Below are 21,258 nucleotides of genomic sequence, written 5' to 3' on the forward strand. Positions count from 1 at the left end.
GTGGACATAAATATAGTGACCTCTAGTACCACCCTGTATTCAGTATTTCTACCAAAAGCTGAGTTTACTTATAATGAAATATGTGTGTTGAATGCAAAACTTTCTGAAAACCAACTATCACAAACACAACTATACATACTATGCAATGTAAATAAAGTACTTGAACATATGTAGATTTAATCTCTGATTAAAACAGCAACAAGTAGACCACATACATTCAAAAATGGTTTATTCACAATTCTAATGATGCTGAAAATTTACAAAGTCACATATGGCAAAGATCAGTATACTTGAGATATATAAAAAGTAAACACTTGCCCAGTTTACTATTTTACACTTGGCAGACCAGAAAATTAATCAGTCCACCCTCACTTGGCCATATCTATCAAACTCTGCAAAGATGTGGGCACCCATGTCTTCTCTCCTTGCACAAACACAACCCCTCTGTCTATGTAAATGACAATACGGCCAAATGTGTACAGCTGTTTGCCCTCGTGCCGTTTGGCCACTAAAGGCATAAAGACAATGTTGTTCTCCTCTGCTTTGGTCTGGATAAGATCTTTAAAGTTAGTTGGCACACCAGCGCTGATGCCCCTGTGTGCCACACTCTCAGCATCCCTGCGCTCCTGCATCGCCTCATACTGGAAGTCCTTTCGTCTCTCTGTCTGTGTGAGATATGCAATGTTCTCCCTTGCACCAGGTTGCATATATCCACCTGTGGATAAGAAAAAGAATTGTAATATGTTTTGTTTCAGTAGAGAAAACAAAGTGCATTACTGTTTTCTTGTCATTATTTTATAAAAGACTTCTGTCCTATATTTTTATTGTATTTAAATCCTGAAACTGAATACAATACTAACCCATGCCTGAAGACACTGCACGATTCATGATGTCCAAAGCTTCATTGAATTTCTCTTTTATGAGTGGCTGTGACAACAAAACGTCACTGAACATGCTTTTCCAACCGAGGTACCATTTAGTGATTTCCTCATAGTTAGGACTGTTGCTCAACCACGAACACAGCACCTATAATCAACAACAAAAGAAAGACACCACAAAGATGTAATCAAATTAAATATATAAAATAATCAGATGTGGCTAATAACATCTTAATAACTCTGTAAACAATTTACTATGTAAGCATGTACCCTGACCTGCAACCACTTCGTGAAGAAGTTTTTGTCCAGCAGGGACACAAGGCTGGAGGGGGAGAGCATGCCCTCCCAGTCCATCACCCAATGAAATGGCTCCATCTGCTGCTGGTGAGGGTTGATAACCAGCTCTTCCAGACACAGAGCTGTGGAGGGAAACAGGAACCATCACATGAAAAAGAGGAACAGGGAAGGAAAAGAGGAACAGAGGGAAATACATTTTCTCTCACTGCTCTGACATCCTTAAGGTTATTACTGATGAAGACATACCTAGTTTAGGGATGATGTTTTTCACCATGAAGGCCTCCCATGCACCTGGTGTGAAAACATCTTTCCAAGGTTGCAGGATGAGCCTCGCGGAGGTGTCACTGGGATGCCATCGTTGCAATGCGTTGGACAGTTTGCTCCTGATAGGCGGGTACAGAGGCTCTAAACGTGATTGGAGCAGAGGCAGCCAAGGGTGGATCCAGGAGTGGATGGGCACTGTGTCAGTTAAAGGATTCCAGTTATCCACCTATCGAACAGGAAACAAAAGGGAAAAAACTGCTGAAGCCAATTATTATTATCCACAAGTAAATTATGTGAGATGACCAAAACCATGGGAGTTTCTTGACATCTAAGTAAATCTATCTTCAAGTGGATAAAGTGTGTTTTGCCTCTCGCTGTAGCCGGGGTAAGATCAGCTGCTCCAAAAGGTGATCCAGGATCCACAGGGGGATAAGAGGAGCCCACACTTCCACGCAATCCACCATTGGCCCGACCATACGAGGCTGCCAGCCTGACACACAGGACCGCATCACTGGGATCCACACTTCCCACAACAGTCTGGATCAAGAAAGAAAGGACACACACTTGTCAAAAACACATACAGTATAAAACAGGCTGCTACACCTAGTAAGTGCATACAAACATGAGAGCTGAGTGTGTGATTGTTTAAAATGACCTGTGGTAGGGGTCCATATTTGAGTCTGGGGCACTGGAGTGGAGGTCTCTGGATTCAAGGATTGCTCTCCACTGACCGATGTCTTCCAGACAATAAGAACTGTCCTGAAAAAGTTAAATTGAAAAGTCTCAGAACTGGTACTATATCATTACTATATCATGTAGTACTATAGTATATAGTAGTTACTGTAGTTCCAAAGCACATAATTGCAAAAGCATACCTTCAGCGGGTCCCAGGAACGAAGTTTCTCTTTAAGTAACGGATGAACAACAGCCGTAGCCAGGTCAGCCAACCCCATGGTCTTGTATTCTTCATAATAGTCAGTTTGTAACGTCTCAAAGATCCGGGCACACTCCTGAACAGAGATGGAGGAAAGCACATAAAAGGATTATGATTGTGGATTTGAAAACAGAGCAGGAACCAATAAACTGAATCATGTTGACTATATATACACCTGCAGGGTGGGTCCCTCCCCAGGTGCCGTCTCCCCCGAAGGAAAACGGTCAACCAGCGCCAGTACGGCCTCCATTTTCTGGATGGCATCTTGCTCTGCATCCAGTCTGCTCTGCAGTGCTCGTGATTCATGGCTCAGAGACACAACTACATCTTTTTCATGCTGCAGACGTCTGGCAGACTACAGAATGATGAGAAAAAGAGAAAATATGTCAGTATGTGGTAGAAGTAGTAGAATGTTACATGGAAAAGTTATAGAAACCACAACAACATAAAACAAGCCTCAGCTTGTTAATACACCCCATACCTGTAATATGTCCTGTTCCGTAAGGTCTATCAGTAGCTGCAGGTTATGCTCAAGCTCAGGCAGAGCAAAGCCAGATCCTTTCTGATCCCGAGTGGACATGCTTGGTGGACCTTCATCTGGGACACTGTGCTTGCTGGACATCTGACTGTAACTGTAGTATATCTTTTGCTCTCTTCCAGTCATATCTATTACCTAGTGATGGGTAGAGGTATGGGTTAAATGAGATTCTGAAAAAAAAAGCAGCCACAGGGGCTTGTACTGATTAAGTTCCTGAGGTTTATCACAACATTACAGCCCAATTCCAAATCCAAACCATAGTGCCCTGATAACATTCCCAGAATGGAGAATGGAGTAAACCAGTGTTAATGGAGGAGTCTAACATACCTTGACCTGTGCCAGCTCTCCAGCGGATGCTGCTGTGCTCCGCCCTGCCAGCTTGCCTTTAGCCTTAAGCTCATCTACGGTTTTATAGGAGTACTTGGGTTTCTTCTTTCCAGCAGACCCTGCAGGATCCTTACGCCACTGGCCTAACTCCTTCTGAAACTCCTACATGGACAGGAATTGAGAAAAGTGTCAAAATAATGTTGACTGACTTGACAAAACCATTTCTGCTATATAACAGTAGCTCTGGATAAAAACACAAGACGAATTTTTTCAACATTACCTTTTCCTCTTCTTCATCTGAGTCAACCACCGGAAAATCCTGAAGACTCTGCTGGGTTCGCTCATTGCCATAAGCACCCACTGCTCCCTTGCCTTTACGAACCTTCGCCTCAATAGGGTTTACAATACCTGCAACAAGAAGAGAGTGACATGTCAAGTACATCAATTCTACTCTTTTGCTCCTGTAAAATACAGTTTTACTAAACAGTTCAATAAAACAGCCTCGTCAAGCTTACCCACCTTGTGCATTCTTGCCCAAGCCTTTGCCGGGTTGGTAGCCCATTTTCTGCAGAAGCTTCTGTCCAATTCCTTTTGTGTGCTTCTCCCAGGTACCAATGCCTTGTCCAGACTGTATGCCACCTGCAAACCTCTGTGACTGGTTCCCGCGGAAATTACCCTGCTAATAATAATAATACATTTAAATAAATCATATCATTGTTCATATAATCTTCTGTTGCCTGTAACCATGTAATTGGCTAAGAAACATAATACATATGACAGAATTTACCATTTGGAGTTTTTTGGGCGCAATGCTGCGAGGAGGGGAAGGTGCTGAGGGAGCATCATCGTCAGAATCATTAGAGCCTTCTCCTCTTTGCTGCTGTTTCTCTTCAGCCGCACTCTTGCGGAGACCAGCACTCACAAAGTTCACTGGAGCACTGTAGTCCTTAGATCTAGAGAAGACAAAAACACTTCTTTCATTTTTGTATATCACTGTTTAAAAACACTTGGTGGTGTTTCTGCGTACAACTCCTCTTGGGCTGACTAAGATGGGACTTTGGTGCGGCAACAAAGCAAACCTATGCCTTACCTCTTGCCTCCAAAGCTTGGCCTCTCATCCTCATCGGAGTCCCTGTCAGCCCAGATACCATAGGTGGCCTGCTCCTTGGTCTGCCTGTGTCTGCGGCGGTCTGGGTTGAACTCGTTGGCTATGTCCCAGTCTGTCACCTCAAAGCTCTCAATCTCCACACCCTCCTCCTCTTCCTCCCCTCTCCGCCCATACAGGTGGGACATGGACATCTCTGGTTATCAGAACAAATAAAATACCAAGACGGTTGAGGGAGTGTAAAAACAGCAATTGGTAAGATGCATCCAGGACCATCTCCATGACAACAGAATAAACTCTAAATGCTGATGAAAGCCAAGAGATGTAGCAAAAAGCTCAGAAAGTGACATGAGACTTAATTTGTCAAACCATCGTCACATCCAGTACGTTTTATTAATTTCGAGTATACGCATGTGGTCACGGTATCTTGAAGAAGTGTGAGGTCACCAACAGTATTTGCCATTTAACTGGGTTACTATGAATGCAAAGAAAAATATAATCAACATTTTCTCAAATAGCCTCCCAGGTAGGTACCAATACTTTTATAATCACAACTACTCTAGAGAAAACACAACGTGAATACAAGCTAGTGTTGACTAGCAAAAGCTAACGTTAGCTAACATAACCTGCTCGCTTTAAAGGAAAAACCTACGCCCTGGCTAATAATGAGAAACTCTTCTCTGTGACTCACCTGAAATGTTAGTTATCCCCTTACTTGGAGATTAGTAACATAGTATGTCTTCTGTGGCAGGAATGAGAGATAATCCAGCTAACAGGAGCCACTGTGTTCTTCGTTTTACGCACGAAAACACAAGTACTTCCGGTAACTGCCGGTGTTCTGCCAAATATTGAACTCCGGAAATGTACCCGTAAACAAATTTATAAACTTATAAAACAATTCACTTTGTGTGGTTTTTATCATTCATGGCAGTTCAGAAGAAAAACAATATTTTAAAAGCATTTTATTGGACATCTGGTTTTCAAAAATGGCTGGAAAAGACCCAAAATACGGTGTTTGTCGGGTTGTTATTAAACCACAAATGTCCAAGGATTCTACAAGATGATCGAGGTATAAATTGCTGTAAAATCACATTATTGATTACGCATTAATTAGAGAGAAAACAAAGAATGTAACTAATTTCATGGATTACAAAAAATTTGCATGACCCCGGAAGAGGAAATGCGTGTGTCACACTGAAAATAGTCCCATATGTTGCAGGCTCGTCAACCCAAATCAGCGCTTAAACGATAACTTAGTCAACAAAACAAATGTTTTTTTTTTTAAATCAGATGTCTAAGTATACGGGGAAAAGGTGAATTATCATAGATGTCGGACACCGGGGAGGAGTGGCAGGTGGCCCGGCGACGAAAAGGCGCAGCGCGGAAATCAAACTTACTTCATGTGTCTGTAGCTTCAACATGCTGCCAGGAGCAGCTGGATATCGGGAAAACTGTTAAACGGATCAGGGACACAGTGTAAGAAATCTAATTCAAGTCCAGCAGCGGCTCCTGAAATATAATTCATATTTCCATATAATTCATATTTCCTGAAATATAATTCAGGTGAACACACGTGCTTGTGCACAAGCCCTAGACAGTCCATTAATTCTGCCTATCCGCTCCCTCTGTAGGTCTGAGCTGAGATGTGAGGACTTTTGGCAAGAGTGGAAAGGTGCGTATGCTGGACTAGTGGGATTATCACCAAACAGTTTGTTTTAGCTCAGGAAGGATGTAGCTTGCAGCTTGATGAACATTTCAAGATTATTCTGCAGAGCAGCTGCTGGTGGCAGGACCAGCATCCCTATCGAAACATCCAGAGAATGAGGACCCCGCCGACCAGCTGGAGAAGGGCAGAGAAGGCCGACTGTGTCCACATCTGGAGTGTGTGTGTTATGGCCTCGGCTCCTTTTCCTCCTGCGCTTCGGCTCGCTACCAGCTTGCCATGTTGCTGCTGTTGCTTGATGCAGGACAGGTCAGAGATGGGTTTCATCAGTGAGATAAATACTCATTCACATGAGGCACTGTTCATCCTTAACTGTCATTCACTGCTCCTCTCCCTTTAGATTCCACTGACGGACTGCTCTGTTTATGACCCTGCATTCTCCACTGGAGAGAGGGATGCTTTGAGAGAGCTGGGTCTGACTGTACTCACAGAAAATGAGGTCAGTTGATCACCTGTGTTTGGAAATGTACATCATAGTGAACCACTAGACTGATCCAGTGTTGTTGAATGTTGAACAGAATTTCTGGTCTTTGCTGTTGTCTGTTGTCTTGGAGACAACTTCAGTATCATCACCTGACCCAAGCATGGAATTTGGTCACATGATAACAAATGGTTTTAATGAACACTGGTGACCGACAACATCAGCTGAACATCAGCTGTCTGTAAGCACCAGATCCTCAAGGTAATTGACCAGGATTTAATGGGTGGTCAGAGAAGATCAAGGGCATTTATGTCCAATTTTTTAGCTTTTTAAATTCATACTTTCTACTCTCAAGGCAGCCACTTGTTTCTGTTATTTTCAGATCTTTAAGACAGTTAACTTGCAGGGACTAGAAAGTAGTGAACCCATTGTCTTTTTTTATTTTATTTGTGTTATTGTCTTGTGGTATCTGAGCTGAAAGCATTTGTAAAGTATTCCACTGCGGTGGGTTCAAGAGCTTAAGAGTAACCAAGATTTCAGAGCCAGTTACCAAAGACCAAGTATTCTTAAGTATTTTTGTTATTAACAATAAATAACTATAGAACATTGACAAAACCTAAGATGACTTATTTCAACCCAGTTTCAGGTCTCTCCCAGTTGATTTTCAAAGCTCACTTACTGTTCTGTATTGTGCAGGAAGGGAAGCGTTTGGCAACTAAGCCCACACTCTTTTACATGATGCATTGTGGGAAAGCCCTATACAACAATCTCCTGTGGAAGAACTGGAGCACACGATGTCTTCCTCTGATGATAATCGTTGGAAACAGCTTCAATGGCATGAGGGACAGGTTCGTACAAGACATGAATGAGGGAGATGACCTTCGAAAAGCTGAAGGAGAGATGAGGTGATGGTTGTTATCTGTTGCACCAACAGGACGATCGAGAGAGAGTTCAAGCGAGACTACAGCTACATTAGTCAGGCTGTGGATGTGTGTGCGGAGAGACAACTGCCTTGTCCATCCCGTGTGATTGACGTCTTCAGTGACACAGCAGTCATCACCTTTCCTACCAGCGACCTTAACAGACTCCCACAATCCACCTGGGCAGAGCCACCTGAACCCCAGTACCAACACTGCCCTGATTTAGAGATCATACAGAGAAAAACACAGAGCTGAGACTGGAGATCATGAGATGGAAAATACTGGACATTCTTTTTTTATTGTTGCTATTGATGTAACCAGTTTTTAAATAAATGAACCATGCTCCAAATTGTGGGTTGACTCTTGCACAATGGAGCCACCATCCTACTTCATGAGAGAAGAAAAGATAATGACAACCATCTTGGATTATTTAATTCAAGCTGGCTTTCAGGCAGCAATAAATAATTACTTTCATAGAATTAGGAGGACTTGTTAAGTATTTATGTGTGTGGTGCTTAAACAGTTTCATTTCATCATTTACTATATTTATCCATTACAGACGCCCATATTTAATACATTTTTTTTCAGTTGCTAGATGAAAATCAGCTTGCAGAAGTTTGAAAATGGTCAGTTAGACGATACAGCATAGGAAAAAGATCACGGAAAACATTTACTCTGCAGTTTTTTGTTTGTCTTGTAATGCATATTTATGTGCAAAGTTCCAAAATCCAAGATTTATGAGTCAGCAGCAGAAAAACAACTTTTTAAAAGCAGGAAGCTACCAGAGTTACAATCTACTTTTCTGATCTACTCGTGAATGTTGTTCAGGTGAAGACTCTTTTTTCATTGTTGGATCTTGCTGGAACACAGTGCCACAAGGAAGACTTTGGTTTCCATGCAACAACAATCTAACTAAACATATTGTTTATGAGTATGTTTTAATATTTCAGGCAGATTCTGGGAAGTGCAGATCTTACTTATATGAATGGAAATCTATGTAAGGCTGGAACAAAGAAAAACATTATGGTATTTTTTTTTCTAAAGTGACTGATGGTAATTCACACAAAATGTGTAGTGCCAGTAAATGATAAAAACACTGGTATAGTCCTTTACATTAATTTTATATTTCAACAGACTGTTTTCTGGGCACATAGATTGTTAAGTCTTACTGGTGTTTTTTTGTGTTTGCATCTTTTACATTCGACTTTATGACATCTTACAAACAGTACAACTTTATGAAAGTGTTTTATATTCCAAATACACAAAAAAGAATTTCTTTTTTATTGCATCCTCTTCTACCTTCTGATTTTTTCCTTGACAGAAAAATGTCTTCATGTTTTGCTTTAATTTGGTAAGATTTGCTGTTTGTTTACATCTGAGGCAGGATTTGGCGATTCATAGATTATTAATAGATTTGTATCTTACATGTGGGTGTATTGTCACAAGATTGATGTTAAAGAGGAGAAGGCACGTGTGTAATACACCAGAGTAAAAAGTTTATTGTTGAAAAAAAATAACACTCAGCAGTACAGCCCTCTCCCTACATCAGTAATAACCTCGCCACCACAAAGTAATACTCCTCTCACTCTCTGTTATTTTATTCTGTGCTTCATGTTCATTGGTTCAAATTACATCTACGAACCTGGGAGAGTTTCATTTTTCAGCAGTGACTTTGGAAAAACTTGACTACAACACTGTTTTTCTTATATATACGTATATATATATATGTGTGTGTTCACTCTTCAGCTATTCCATTGGCTGTGACATCACCTGCTACTCCATTTACTCCATTAATTGCCTTTGAAATGACAACATCTGCCCATGTCCCCTTACTCTTAAGGACTGGTGGGCTCGCAGTGATGTCCCCTGCTCCATTTATTTCACCATCTTTCTCAACTGACTTCATCTCCTCACATGTTGCGTCAGATTTCATCTCCCCGTTGGCTGTGCTGCTCTTTACTCCATTTTGTGCACTGGTCTCAGTTTGGTCTCCTACACCCCTGACCTCTGACTCTCCATTCACTATCTTGACCTCAGCTGCTCTGTCGCTGTCCTCCCTGTCTCTTCCATCTACATCTATTTGCCCCTCATGCTGGTTTTGTTCAGCTGGCTCCAACAAATGACTGTTAGCTGAAACTACAGCAGCACTCTCCACCGACACCCTTTCCACCGGCTGCTCCTGTTGGCTCTCGCTGCTGTTCTCCACTGCTGGGCTTCCTCCATCCTGAGCTTCCTTCCTGCATCCTGTTTCTTGACCTGAGCCTTTCTCTTCAACGTTCACAGTCTCTGAGGCGAATAGCTCGTTAGGTAGTTTGATTCCCAGTTCTTTTGCCGCTGCTAGCTTTCGTTCCAGGTGTTTCTGCTTATACTCCTGGAGCCTGTCGCTATGAAAAGACAATAAATTCATGAGTGGTATCCTGCAGATTCTGCATCAAATCAGATTCCTATTCACTATTTACTTTTTTTGTTCATTTTCAGCATGGAGAGGAATAGAAAGAAGACCCAACCAAAGAAAATGGGATACTTTTAGAGCTAGCTGATTAATATTGGCTGCTTTGGCTCATCCCAAATATAGCAGTTATTGTGTATTTGTTGGCTGATAAGTACCAAGACGTTACAATAAAGAATTACCAAAGTAAGCTTGAAACAGTATCACTATTACTTCACCAGAGAGTTCTGATTTATGTTAAGCTCGGTCACAATTCTTTAAAAACTAATTTAAGGGACCTTTAACATGAATATTTGTTTATATTATGTGTTTTAATTGACCAATTTTTTTCAATATTGGATTTTTAAAGATTTTGCCATCAGTATCAGCTTCAAAAATCCAGTGTTGATCGACCTACATTTTAGCATCAACACATTCAGCAAGTTTTAGACATTTTACATCATATATATCAGTGAGATTTACCTTCGTGTGATCTTCCTGATTCCTGTCACCAGAACCATCTGCTCCGAAATGGTATCAGTTGTGGGAGTCAGACACTAAAGACATAGAGGACAGCGAGCTTAACAAACACATTTCCTAATTTCTTCTTCTTAATATTCAGTGAGGTTTCAGAGGTCTCAGACAACCTGAGCTCCTGGACTTACCTCCACTGTTTGCTCCGTGCAGTCAGCTCCTGCCTGTCTGAGAGAGCGTTCCACCTGCACCGCTTGCTTGGTAATGGTGCACAGAAACTCTTTGCTGGAGCGTGTCTGTGGGTGATCCTCTCCAAACTGAGAAAGAAAATAGCCATAAGATAACACACACACACACACACACACACACACACACACACACACACAACCAATCCATTTTTCTTGCTCCGTCTCAAACAAAGCTATACTGACCAAGGAGGTAAATGCAGTGAGGGCCTCTTTCTCATGAGTCATAGCACTTCTGTAGTCCCCCTTACTGCACAGCCACTGGGCCAACAGGTGCTGACTGCACAGACAAGAAACCAGGGAGAGAAACGAAGATGATGTTTGAAAAATGAGACAAAACTTTGCAGATCTTCTCTACAAAATATCAGTGCAAGCAATAAATGATAACTTACTTGAGAGCTGTATGCAAGTCTATGGGGCCGAAGAAGGAAGTGTTAAGTCTTAGGGCATTCTTAAGGTACTGCCCTGTCTGCTCCCCTGTCAGCACCAACCCAAGACAGCTCTGTGGGGAAACGGTGAGAGGGCTGTCATTTTTTTTAAAAAGTGGATGTTGTCCACTTGTTTCTTGTTGTATTACATAGTGAAACACTTTTGTTTTGAGCTTGGGGTGGCAGTAGAGGCTGAAGTGATTATCATTAAGGTGTTGCAACCTACATCCACTGTTGCGATGTAGGGATGGTCTTCTCCGTGGACTGTCAGCGTCAGTAGACGAGCTCTGAGGAGACACTTCTGAGCCAGGGCCGTCTCTCCTCCAGCGAACACATACACACCCAAGAGGGTCTAAAAACAAAACATAATGATATGATGATAATCGCAATTCAACCATGTGATAAAATACATAATGTATGATATAAATGTGCAGCTATACTCACATATTGCTGGATAGTGTTTGGATGGTCAAAGCCCAGCACCCTCTCACTGATGACCACTGCTTTCAGCTGGATACTGCGAGCCTGGAGAACATAGGAAGTCACAGTGATAAGAAGAGAGTAATAGCCAGCTACACATACATTAAAATTAGAATCCAGTTAATACATTGGGAAATGCATACACATCAACCATTTCCAGAGAGTTAGAGCACACTAACATACATAATAGCAATGGTGGAAGACTTACAGGTCCCATGTTGTACAATGTGAGATTTCCATGTCTTTTTATTTATGAAACAGCAGGTCTAGGTGCTATATTAATTCTGTGAAAATATTAAAGCGCTGAGTTCACGGAGAAAGGCCCATATTCAGTAACTGTGTCTTAAAACAAGCTGTCAGGACTTTGTGTAACTGTGTGATGTCACAACTCTACAGTCACTGCCCTCAGCTATGCCCCAAACCTGCCCCCCCTGGACTCACCATCCAACATTGTAGGATTTGGTTTCTCTGAGTGTTTACCTGAAATCTGCTATATTTTTATTCGATCACTGAGAAAACAGTCAGCCAATCAGAAGAGAGGCTCTGATCATGATGAAGAATGGCCTCTTTTACAGTGTTTTAATATAATCTATTATTTTGTTCAATTGATTCACTGATTGTTGATGCATTGACACATACGCAGCATTTTGACTGGCTGAGGTATTGCTGATTGTAACTAATTTATGTGTATAAAATATGTGTATACGTAATGTAGTGGTGAGAGTAATCACTCATATTTTACATACTGATCATTTGTTTTGTATGAAAAATCTGAATCTGCAAAGTAGCAGGAAATGGGAATGCTCAAGTAAAGTACCTTAAACAATAACTGAGGGGTAATGGAATAAATGCACTTAGTTACTTTCCACCACTGAAAAGTAACAATGGTTTTTGCCAATAGAATAGCTTTGAGGAAATATGGAGCAATAAGCCTACCTCTGCTGTCTTTCCCTGCAGGAAAGCCACCCTGGCCAGCAGGCTGTGGCAATAACAGGCATCAGGGTGCAGGTCGTCACACACCCTACCAAACAAGTAGGCTGCTTCTTTGAGCTGCTCATGGGCCTGATCCAGCAGACCTGCAGTTGGGAAACACACAACAAGTTTGCACAGAATTTACTTTTCATTTAGATTCAGTTCAAAAACGTATATTGATCATAAAGATTATTGTCCAGTTTTATTGACCCACCTTTCTGAATGGAGTTCTGTGCAGCACCGTATGCTTTTGAAGCATCCGCAGTTGGCATGCGAATGTGCTTGACAACAGGGAGGATGTTGAGGATGTCGTCTGGACCAATGGGAGCTTTACTTTGGTTGTCGAGGAAGTAGTCCCTCAGTCTCAACTGGTGTAGACACAGAATTAACAAACAATTTATTGATAAAGATATTTTCTCCTTTTATTATACAGTATATCTTCTCATAATTTTATCTGGCAGCTAATTTTGCAATTACAACTCAGCGTATATTAATACATTACTAATATGTATGTGTTTCAATTGATAAAGTGGTTAATTTAAGAGGTTGCTAACATACTGAATCATATTTCAGATGTCTGTTACCTGTACTCCGGTCTTTAAACAGAACTGTCTGAGCAGAGAGAGCTTCTGAAGGCCATAGTGCTCTGCAAGGTGGTTTGGTCCAGAGCTGCCACGGAGAAAAATGGCAGTTATTGTTAAATTGACACTAAGCCTTTGTACTAACAAACACGAAGTGAGAACAAACAATGGCTGGGTCCTCACCCGAGGCTGTCAGAGATGTTGTAAGTCTCAGCAGCATCCTGGCAAACCAGGTTCCACAGCTCAGCCCCCGTGAGCGTGCTCCACGGCGTGCTTTCAGAGGCCCCGGCCCCTCGGCCACGCCGCCTTGACTTCTTTTTAGTCTCCTCCCCGACAGGAGTGGGCGTGAAGTGGGGAACCAATAGGCAGCAGAGGAAGTGACTGACAGCTGCGGAGAGACTAGGCACATCCACACCCTGCAAAGACATGACCAGAGGCTACAGTTCATTCTTTCTGGAGTGTGTAGACTCAAACCTGCAGCTATTTCACCCCCCAGCTTTGAGGTGTGCAAACAAAGGAATGCTCTGGACAGAATACTGTAAAGTACCTGGAGGAAACTGTTGAACACTCTTCTTGTTGAGCGGATAAAAATGTCGCCTATGACCGATCTCTGTTGAACACAGAAAGAGGGAAAAAAGGAAGCGCAGTTAAGAGAGTGGTTGGATCATTAAGACTAGTTTAAGATTGGCTATTTTGTAAATAAAACACACCATTATATGTCTCAGGCGCTCCTTGTGCTCTGACTGGCTGATGGCCTTGATCACATGGCCCAGATACCGGAGGTTGATGCCTCGCTGGTGTAGTGCCTGCTTTAGAGAAGCTCCATCCATCGGTGCCTCATAGCTTTGTAGGCAATATTCCACCTGCAAACATGTACAAACATACACACGTGTGATGAACTTGTTTCATTTTCACACAACATGTGTCTATTAAAGCATGTTAACCATGGATCCACTTACAAAGGCTGGTATCTGGTGTGTGGTGATGAAAGCTGCAGCTTCCCTCAGTAACCTCTCCTGCAGGTTTGTTGATGCACTTTCACCAGGAGGGAAGGATACTCCTAAACGCAGGGCACAGGAAGCATGTGATATTGTGTTCTAGCAAATGATGTGACCGTGCATGTGTGTGAGTGTGTAGTTTCTCTGAATACCTGGAGAAAAGATGTTTGGGTTAAAGCGCATCTCAAAGATGATGTCACTAACTGAGCCCACGTCTTTACAAGCAGCTCGCACTGCATTGGTGGCTCGAGAGTCGCCTGCAAGAATAAAAACATTTGTCAAGAATAAAATATAAAATAAAAGTACTGTAGGTAGTAACTATAAGTTTGCTGTTCCATTAGATCTATTAAAGCACTTCTTACAAGCTGTTGCACATTCTTCAAAGCCTCCATTCTCATCCAGTGTCTCCCTGACACGCTGAGTGAACTGACAGTGTCTAAAAGAAGCAAAAAACAAAACTTCAATTTTGTGAAAAAAAAACTCAAAAAGGTGGAGATTAAAAGTGTTTTGTTTCATGTAGAACTCACTTGTGCTGGATGAAAGCCTGCACCAGCTCTGGCCTCAGTCTACAGAGGCCGTGAGGAAAGCTCTTTGGAAGCTCTGTGTGATAATTCTCTGGCCAACCATCTTTTACACAACCCTTCTTCTCCTCATCCTCTTCACAGCTTTCTTTCCTCTCCTCTTCTCCAGTGATTGTCTGACTTTCTGTCTCTGCCTCTGGGCAGAAGTTGGCATCAGCTGGGAAGCTCCTGAACACATCCAGTATGTAGAACCTCCCATCAGCTCCCAACAGTCCCTGAGCATCCACTGAAGTGAACAGTGGGACCTTGTGACTGTCCTGCACAACAACTACATGTCTCTGGAGAGAAAGAGATTTGGCAGCACTAGCCAGGAGCGCTAGTAGCCGTCTGCGATCAGGAGACTCTTGGGGTCCTGCATTTATCCCGTACAGCAAGCCTCTGAAGACAAGAAGGAGAAAGATGTTAGCGGAAAACACAAGAATGTCAAACACAGTTTTTTGTCAGGTCCTCTGAAGGTGTACCTTGAGGCAGGAGCAGTTCCCTGGTCCTGTTCTGAGCCTTCCAAGCCAGGGGCCAAACCCTGCGCAGATAGACGTACACCTCTGTAGTCTACAACGGCTGTAGGTAGTGTGTGCAGCCCCTCCAGCCCCTCTAGGTCACTGTAGGCTTGTACTCCTTTAAGCTCCAGCCTCTGAGCTGCCCTGCAAGAAGAAGATGAGGAAACATTTAAATAGTCTGCACCACTCTTTTTATAATCCTTTTATTGGACACAGCAAGGGGACAAAGTGTACTTTGTTAAACCCTCACACATAATTGAGAGCAAATGACTTTACTTCTATAATATCTTGTCTTCTTTTTTGTGGTTCGCTCTTACCTGCGACCTCTTTCCCCACCAAACACTGCACTCGCTGCCCCCTGGCTCATGAAGAGGCCACCCCACAGGAAAGCTGGGTCCTCTGGGTTTCCATTTACTGGCTCCACAAAGCCATCTACAACAGTCTCTGCCCCCTGCATGACAGCCCTCACAAATGCACTGTTCACCTGAGAGAAAACAGGTATGAAAGAAGGTGAGAAGAGGAGAAAGTGGGTGAACAAACGAAAGAAAGCTGGTGATAATGTATTCCTGAACTGTCCTGCTGCTGTTTTGAGCTACATTACAGCTTTTAATGGTTACCTGGATCAGAGCTCTGTCTCTCTGCAGCCTCTCCTCCAGACTGCCCTGTGGGAGATCTCTGGCTGCTTGCAACTCCTCGTTCCAGTCTGGAGCCTACACATTAACCACACACACACACACACACACACACACACACACACACACACACACACACACACACATAGTTACACTCAATATCACTTCCAGCAGCAAACTGCAGTGAATACCAGCTAACACTTGTCCTCTGTTGTAAATAACCTGTCTTGCTGCCTGTTCATCCATTCCCAGTCGGCTGAAGGTGTTTTTGTGAGTGCGAGAGGCACAGGTAGGGCCGAGCCAGCTCAGCGTGTGGTAAGGAGTGGGCATCACCTCTACTGGTGGTAACTGAGGCCTAAAGGAGGAAAGACAGCAAGATGCATTATCCACGATCTCCTTCACTTAATTCACGTAATTTTAATGCAACAACATGGTCTATGACTTTAAATCATTTTAATTATTGGAATTTTGGAATATACAAAACCCACTGTTGGGATTCTGGCAAGGAACTGTAGTATTTGTGCTTCCTTTATGCACAGGTAATAGCGTTACCTGGTTTTGAGTGTTGTAAAAGTTTTTTTGAAGGCAGGGCTGATGTGGCAGAGCAGGTCAGTGAAACAGTGACAAACTGGAGCAGACTGTGCAGGACGAGGATCAAAAACATCTTCTGTAGACCTGAGATGAAGAAAGGGAAAGAGAAAAGAATTCTTAATTAAACTGAAACATAGATCAAGGTAAGTTTAGTTATTTATATCGTCTATGTATACAGGAGTGCTGAAGCATGTTACTTTGACAAGGAAGTCAAGTAATATACTGCGAGAGTTTGATTAAATATCATGATTTTCTTTACCTGTTGAGGAAGAAACCTTTTGGACAAGATGTGATGTCAAATCGTCGTCCCTCCATTGTCACCACAGAGATGTACAGGAAGTCTCCCTGCAGCTTCCTGTGTCCTGGAGGTGGGTTCCAGCAGCTGAGAGACAGGTCCTTCAGGTAACTGGGGGCCTGACGACACAAATATAAAGTGACAGAGAGTCAGTGTGTCTGTGTGTGTGTTTGGGTGAACAAGCAGAGTGTTCAAACAGATTCCAGGTATTTACAGTACGTACCTCTGGCTGGGAGCTATGTGGTAGGAGAGCCATAAGTGGTCTGTCTGAGGAACCAGGGAGGAGGTACTCAGGTGGAGCTCCATCCTGGTTGGTTGATTCTATTTTTGTGTTGCTTAAAGAGCGTTTCAGGTTCTTTCCGTTCGGTAAGCTGGATTCTGCACCAGTGACAAAAAAGAACGATTTCACTATAATTTACATGCTACTTTGTGGCTTTGTGTTTCCCTCTTGTTTAAGTGCACAGTCTGTTGGTGTGTGTGTGTGTGTGTGTGTGTGTTTGTGTGTGTACCTGGTGTTAGTGTATGTGTGAGTGTCTCCAGTAGGCTTGGTGAGCGTGCTTCTCTCAGTGCATCCTGAGGTCCAGACGCTCTCAGCAGCTCCAGGACACGAGCCAGATGGAGCCTGGCTGAGCTGGCAGTGTAGGGCTCTGGAAAGAAATATATACAGGTTAACACAAAATTCAGACTTTATGAAATTGATAGCAATTTGGCAAAGGTCTGATAACATCAAGTTTTTATTAATCAATGACGCATATTTCCTAGACACAAATCTATCAGAGTACATACTGTAGGTACGAACAAATGAGCTACATGAGAGTTTGTTTCAGTATTTCAATCGCCAGAAGGTGAGAGACAGACTAATTGGTTGGCACACAGTTGTAATCTCTGCAGCTATAAATCTCTGCAGCTATAAACCTTGTTATGGTGTCTCAAAAAAGGTGAGTCAGCTGTTTACATTGACTTGAGAGAGACTGAAGTGTGTGTGAAAAGGAAAGGGTGTGATGAAAATATGGATAGGATTATTCTTACAGAAATCCTAATCCTTCAAGTCTAATTGTGCTACAGTGCAAATAAGATTTGCTACCCATAATAAATCATTCATTAATTACAAATCAGAAGAAAGTGGGGAGCTCAAACGACTGGAAAAAATATTAAATTAAAAAAAGAATTCTTCAGACAAATTACATTTGTCTTGATTTCACTTAATTGGCTATAAAAAAAAAAGTACACCAGAAAAAAAAAATGAAAAAAGGTTGCTACCTTCCACAAGGCGAACAATGGCTCCTGGTTTAAGGCCCTTGAGGCTTTGTAGTTCTGCCAGGGGATCCAGAGTCATTCCAGCTAGTGCCAGTGACAAGTTGGAGCGAGGACACACCTCATCCCTTGAAAGCAGGGTCATTACTGCATCCTGGACGAGCCAAAATCCATGGACCTACAGAAATACATGGTTTAACACACTAAGTAATATCCACATATAAACCTGCCAATTGGATGAAAATTCAGGTATCTATTGTATGGGGACAGTCCCCGAGATACACAGAAAGATATGGATAAAACAACACAGAGTATTTCAGGCATTACATTAAACATTCACACTGACAGGAGCTACAGTATTCTATATATACAGTATATACTGTATATATATATATATATATATATATATATAATATATATATATATATATATATATATATACTATATAAGAAATATAGATCCTGTAGTGGAAGAACATATGACTAAAATATATGTGTCAATTGAGCACTGTAAGGGTTCTACACTATCAAAAATTAAAGATACAACACAAGATAAATAATGTAATTGTTATAAATATGTATGCTCAGCTATGCCTGTTGGATTCCATTATTATCAAATTATTTATGAAATCTTCTTACACTTAAAAAAGATAGGGAACAACATCTAAGAGGAAATATCAGTCCAGTTTTGTACCTGCAGCTCAAACGGCTCTACTCCAGCTCCCTGGATCTTCACAGGGAATGATGTGTCCTCCTCTTGCTTAATACCAACAGCATTCTTTCCACCAGCCACGCTGATTACATCTGTTTGAAGGGGAAGTAAGAAAAACAAAACAAAGTGAGGATAATCACAGAGCCCTCCGTAGGACAAGCAAATAATATGGGTTGCTTTCCTGCCTTCCACTCATTATATGCCGGGATAGTTTCCAGCTCACTCTGAAAGGGTCTGAAGTTGTTATAGAAAGATGGATGAATAACTGAATGAATGAATGAATGAATTATAATCATCGCTTATTATGTTCAGTTGTGTTCTTGTGGCAGAGTCATCTAACATGATGACGCGCTGGACTGAGGAGTCTGTGTGTGAGAGTGCCTGAGGGTGAGAGTGAATTTATGCAAAAAAACATGTCAAAGAAAGGGAAAGTGGGGTGTGTCCGCCTTTTTACACACATACTGGCAGAACCAGAGGGAGAGCAGGACCCAGCGTGTTCCTCAACCTGCAGTGTGACTAAACCTGTTGAATTTGCCTACTGGCCCTCATGTCATCTCAGAGTAAAAAGGTCAACCACACCCGGCGCTGGCATGTTTAGACAGCAGAATGTTACAGCACATAAACTAACAAACCTACAACTTCGCAGTAGAGCGTGCTACCTTGCATGGATGCATGCACATAATGTATATATGACACCTTTGACATATACACAGCAAACCAGAAAATTTCACTTGGCACTCATCTCTGAAGACTGTAGTTCATTCCACAGTAAATCCCCAGTTCTTGCTGTCAATCTGGGACCACTTTACCACTGGAAAGCACCCAAAAAAATAGCTTCTCTTTTTGTGATTGGCTGGAAGAAGGCCCCTCCTCGCTTCGAGCTTGGAGCCATCAGCCCCTTTTCTATTGGAGCTACTGCCTTACTACAACCGGGAACAGCATTCATTTCAGCCCTGATAATGAGTTCCTCGAAATGAAAATGATGTGCATATATAAATATGGGGGTGGTAAACGCCTTACATTGACTCAATCATTCTGTCTTGTAAAGGGGGAGTGGCAAAGGTTAAAAAAGGTTGAGAGGCCAACTTGAGAGTTTGGCAAAAGGTGAATCAATTACAAGGCAAGCAAAGGTAGTGGGAACTTAAAATGTATGTGTAAGATTTTTTAATTTGGATGACGAGCAGGAAAAATGGCGTCCCTGCCAATGGCAGGGATTTAAACAAAATCTACTCTTTTTCCTTCTTAAAGGAGTTTAACTGAGTATTAACAGTTTTTCTAGAGCTTTTTCAGGTTTGATACTAACTGTATCTGTGTGAATAAATTCACAATAAAAGTTAAAAGTTAAAAGCACATTCTCCAAGTGGTTAAAAAGTTGGTGAGAACAGCGAATAGCTCAGGCAAGTAGCAAGTTCAGAGCAGCAGTGCAGTGCTAAATCTCCCACCCTCCTCACATTCTGCAGCGAGGGAGGCACCACACGAAAAAAGAAGGAACAGGAAAGAGCAAAAAGCGAGACAGAGAGAGAGAGAGAGAGAGGAGCAGAAGAGGAAAACACATCGCAGGGATTTCTCACCAGTTTTGGCCTGGTTTCTTCCTCCTCTCCTCACTTTGTCCCTCATGGCTGAGTGTCGAAGTTTTTTTCTTGAGCGTTCCTCTTGTGATTTCACTTCTGTGTTCTGGAAGTTGCTCCCCCCTCAGTGTCTTGCCTCAAACTGCTGGAAGAGTGCACAGAGTGAGGGAGAGAGTGAGTGGATATGTGCAGCTGGATTGCTTGTGAGCCCAGCTGAGTGAAAGTGAGTGGCTGTCTGTTCAGGACTGTGACTCCTGCCCCTTTCTACAAGGCAAACTCAGTTTATCTGTTCTCCCTGTGTGAAAAGGCCACACCCTCTTATTGCTCCACACAGACTCATTACTCCCTGCATGTGTCTCACAGTTTGTTGGACTGGGTGTGTCAGTGTGTTGTAGCTCTACTCACTCTTCCTTCCCCTGGCATGTTTCACTCCTCCCTCTCCATACACCCTGGAGGAGAAGGGGGATTAAGCACACAGTGGGTTTGGTAGTGGTTTGACCAACCACTCTGCTTCTGACATCAAGCATTTCATGTCACAAATACGCAGGGTTCATTTAGTTTATCCATATACACATTTTCAATGGTAAAAACAGGAACATAATTAAGTAGTATTCTAATTTTTTAGTTTCTCAAAATGGCTGTATTCTCTATGTAACACTCTTGACTATTGATAGAAGTCAGATTTAGCTGAAAATACAATCATGGGACCAATGGGTGTGTCTGTGTATTATGATGTGATTGATCTCTCATTGTTAAGAGGCCTACACTCACTGTGTTCACATTGTACACATACCTGGGTAGATTTCTGGATTACGTTGAACAGGTGAATGTCTTGAAATAAACCTGAGGCCTTTACAAAAAGGTTGGACTTCAACATGGCATTCAAACTAACACTTGCAGTATGTTAGAGCCTGGTTTCAACTGTCTGTCAGCTGGAAAACATGTATCTGCTCATGGGTATTAATCTATCTAATCATATCTGTGATTATAAGACACTGAATGAGTAAGTTACGATGTGTAATACACAGCAACTGTCAACTAAATACGTTTTGTTTTCCAATCCTCATTTGTACGTCTGCAGATTCATGACGTCGGGTCAACATTTGGGGGAGGCGG

The 21,258-nt window shown here is 42.2% G+C and overlaps 3 protein-coding genes across 4 annotated transcripts; 1 reads left to right on the forward strand and 2 right to left on the reverse strand.

Moving 5' to 3' along the window:
• Positions 1–212: 212 nt before the first annotated feature.
• tfip11 (tuftelin interacting protein 11) lies at positions 213–5,166 on the reverse strand. Of its 2 annotated transcripts, none has more exons than XM_056375385.1 (15): positions 5,035–5,166; positions 4,329–4,539; positions 4,026–4,191; positions 3,758–3,914; positions 3,519–3,646; positions 3,239–3,400; positions 2,855–3,046; positions 2,549–2,728; positions 2,315–2,449; positions 2,095–2,198; positions 1,808–1,976; positions 1,422–1,665; positions 1,155–1,297; positions 861–1,026; positions 213–715 (listed from the first exon to the last, which is right to left on the reverse strand). In XM_056375385.1, the coding sequence occupies exons 2-15, from the start codon at positions 4,535–4,537 to the stop codon at positions 369–371; spliced, it is 2,502 nt and encodes an 833-aa protein (XP_056231360.1). In that variant the 5' UTR covers positions 4,538–4,539; positions 5,035–5,166; the 3' UTR covers positions 213–368. The 2 variants fall into 2 exon arrangements, with proteins under 2 accessions (XP_056231360.1, XP_056231359.1); XM_056375384.1 differs by having other exon boundaries at positions 3,758–3,917.
• Positions 5,167–5,524: 358 nt separating this feature from the next.
• On the forward strand, positions 5,525–8,695 carry srrd (SRR1 domain containing). Its single transcript, XM_056375394.1, has 6 exons — positions 5,525–5,819; positions 5,975–6,015; positions 6,116–6,315; positions 6,407–6,505; positions 7,184–7,335; positions 7,422–8,695. The coding sequence occupies exons 1-6, from the start codon at positions 5,671–5,673 to the stop codon at positions 7,660–7,662; spliced, it is 882 nt and encodes a 293-aa protein (XP_056231369.1). The 5' UTR covers positions 5,525–5,670; the 3' UTR covers positions 7,663–8,695.
• Positions 8,696–8,883: 188 nt separating this feature from the next.
• On the reverse strand, positions 8,884–20,988 carry si:ch211-166a6.5 (clustered mitochondria protein homolog). Its single transcript, XM_056375383.1, has 30 exons — positions 20,936–20,988; positions 20,548–20,591; positions 20,146–20,287; positions 18,557–18,666; positions 17,870–18,041; positions 17,119–17,256; positions 16,833–16,987; positions 16,574–16,728; positions 16,276–16,398; positions 15,946–16,078; positions 15,709–15,801; positions 15,409–15,575; positions 15,056–15,235; positions 14,541–14,972; positions 14,376–14,449; positions 14,166–14,270; positions 13,975–14,075; positions 13,726–13,878; positions 13,563–13,625; positions 13,199–13,431; positions 13,019–13,103; positions 12,649–12,802; positions 12,399–12,538; positions 11,427–11,507; positions 11,209–11,334; positions 10,947–11,056; positions 10,741–10,834; positions 10,501–10,626; positions 10,319–10,392; positions 8,884–9,791 (listed from the first exon to the last, which is right to left on the reverse strand). Exons 3-30 carry the CDS (start codon positions 20,189–20,191, stop codon positions 9,143–9,145), a joined length of 4,272 nt encoding a protein of 1,423 aa, XP_056231358.1. The 5' UTR covers positions 20,192–20,287; positions 20,548–20,591; positions 20,936–20,988; the 3' UTR covers positions 8,884–9,142.
• Positions 20,989–21,258: the final 270 nt, after the last annotated feature.

Source organism: Seriola aureovittata, chromosome 5 (assembly GCF_021018895.1).
Source record: "Seriola aureovittata isolate HTS-2021-v1 ecotype China chromosome 5, ASM2101889v1, whole genome shotgun sequence".
NCBI classification, from domain to species: domain Eukaryota; kingdom Metazoa; phylum Chordata; class Actinopteri; order Carangiformes; family Carangidae; genus Seriola; species Seriola aureovittata.

Coding starts and splice junctions, on each gene's coding strand:
- tfip11 (XM_056375384.1), bottom strand. CDS start 4,537: ATGTCCATGTCCCACCTGTATGGGCGGAGAGGGGAGGAAGAGGAGGAG. Junction 3,918..4,025: donor CGCCCAAAAAACTCCAAATG/GTAAATTCTGTC, acceptor TATTATTATTAG/CAGGGTAATTTCCGCGGGAA. Junction 3,047..3,238: donor GAGAGCTGGCACAGGTCAAG/GTATGTTAGACT, acceptor ACCCATCACTAG/GTAATAGATATGACTGGAAG.
- srrd (XM_056375394.1), top strand. CDS start 5,671: ATGTCGGACACCGGGGAGGAGTGGCAGGTGGCCCGGCGACGAAAAGGC. Junction 5,820..5,974: donor AAACGGATCAGGGACACAGT/GTAAGAAATCTA, acceptor CTCCCTCTGTAG/GTCTGAGCTGAGATGTGAGG. Junction 6,316..6,406: donor TGTTGCTTGATGCAGGACAG/GTCAGAGATGGG, acceptor CTCTCCCTTTAG/ATTCCACTGACGGACTGCTC.
- si:ch211-166a6.5 (XM_056375383.1), bottom strand. CDS start 20,191: ATGAGGGACAAAGTGAGGAGAGGAGGAAGAAACCAGGCCAAAACTG. Junction 14,973..15,055: donor GGAACTGCTCCTGCCTCAAG/GTACACCTTCAG, acceptor TCTTGTCTTCAG/AGGCTTGCTGTACGGGATAA. Junction 12,539..12,648: donor ACAGAACTCCATTCAGAAAG/GTGGGTCAATAA, acceptor TCCCAACTGCAG/GTCTGCTGGATCAGGCCCAT.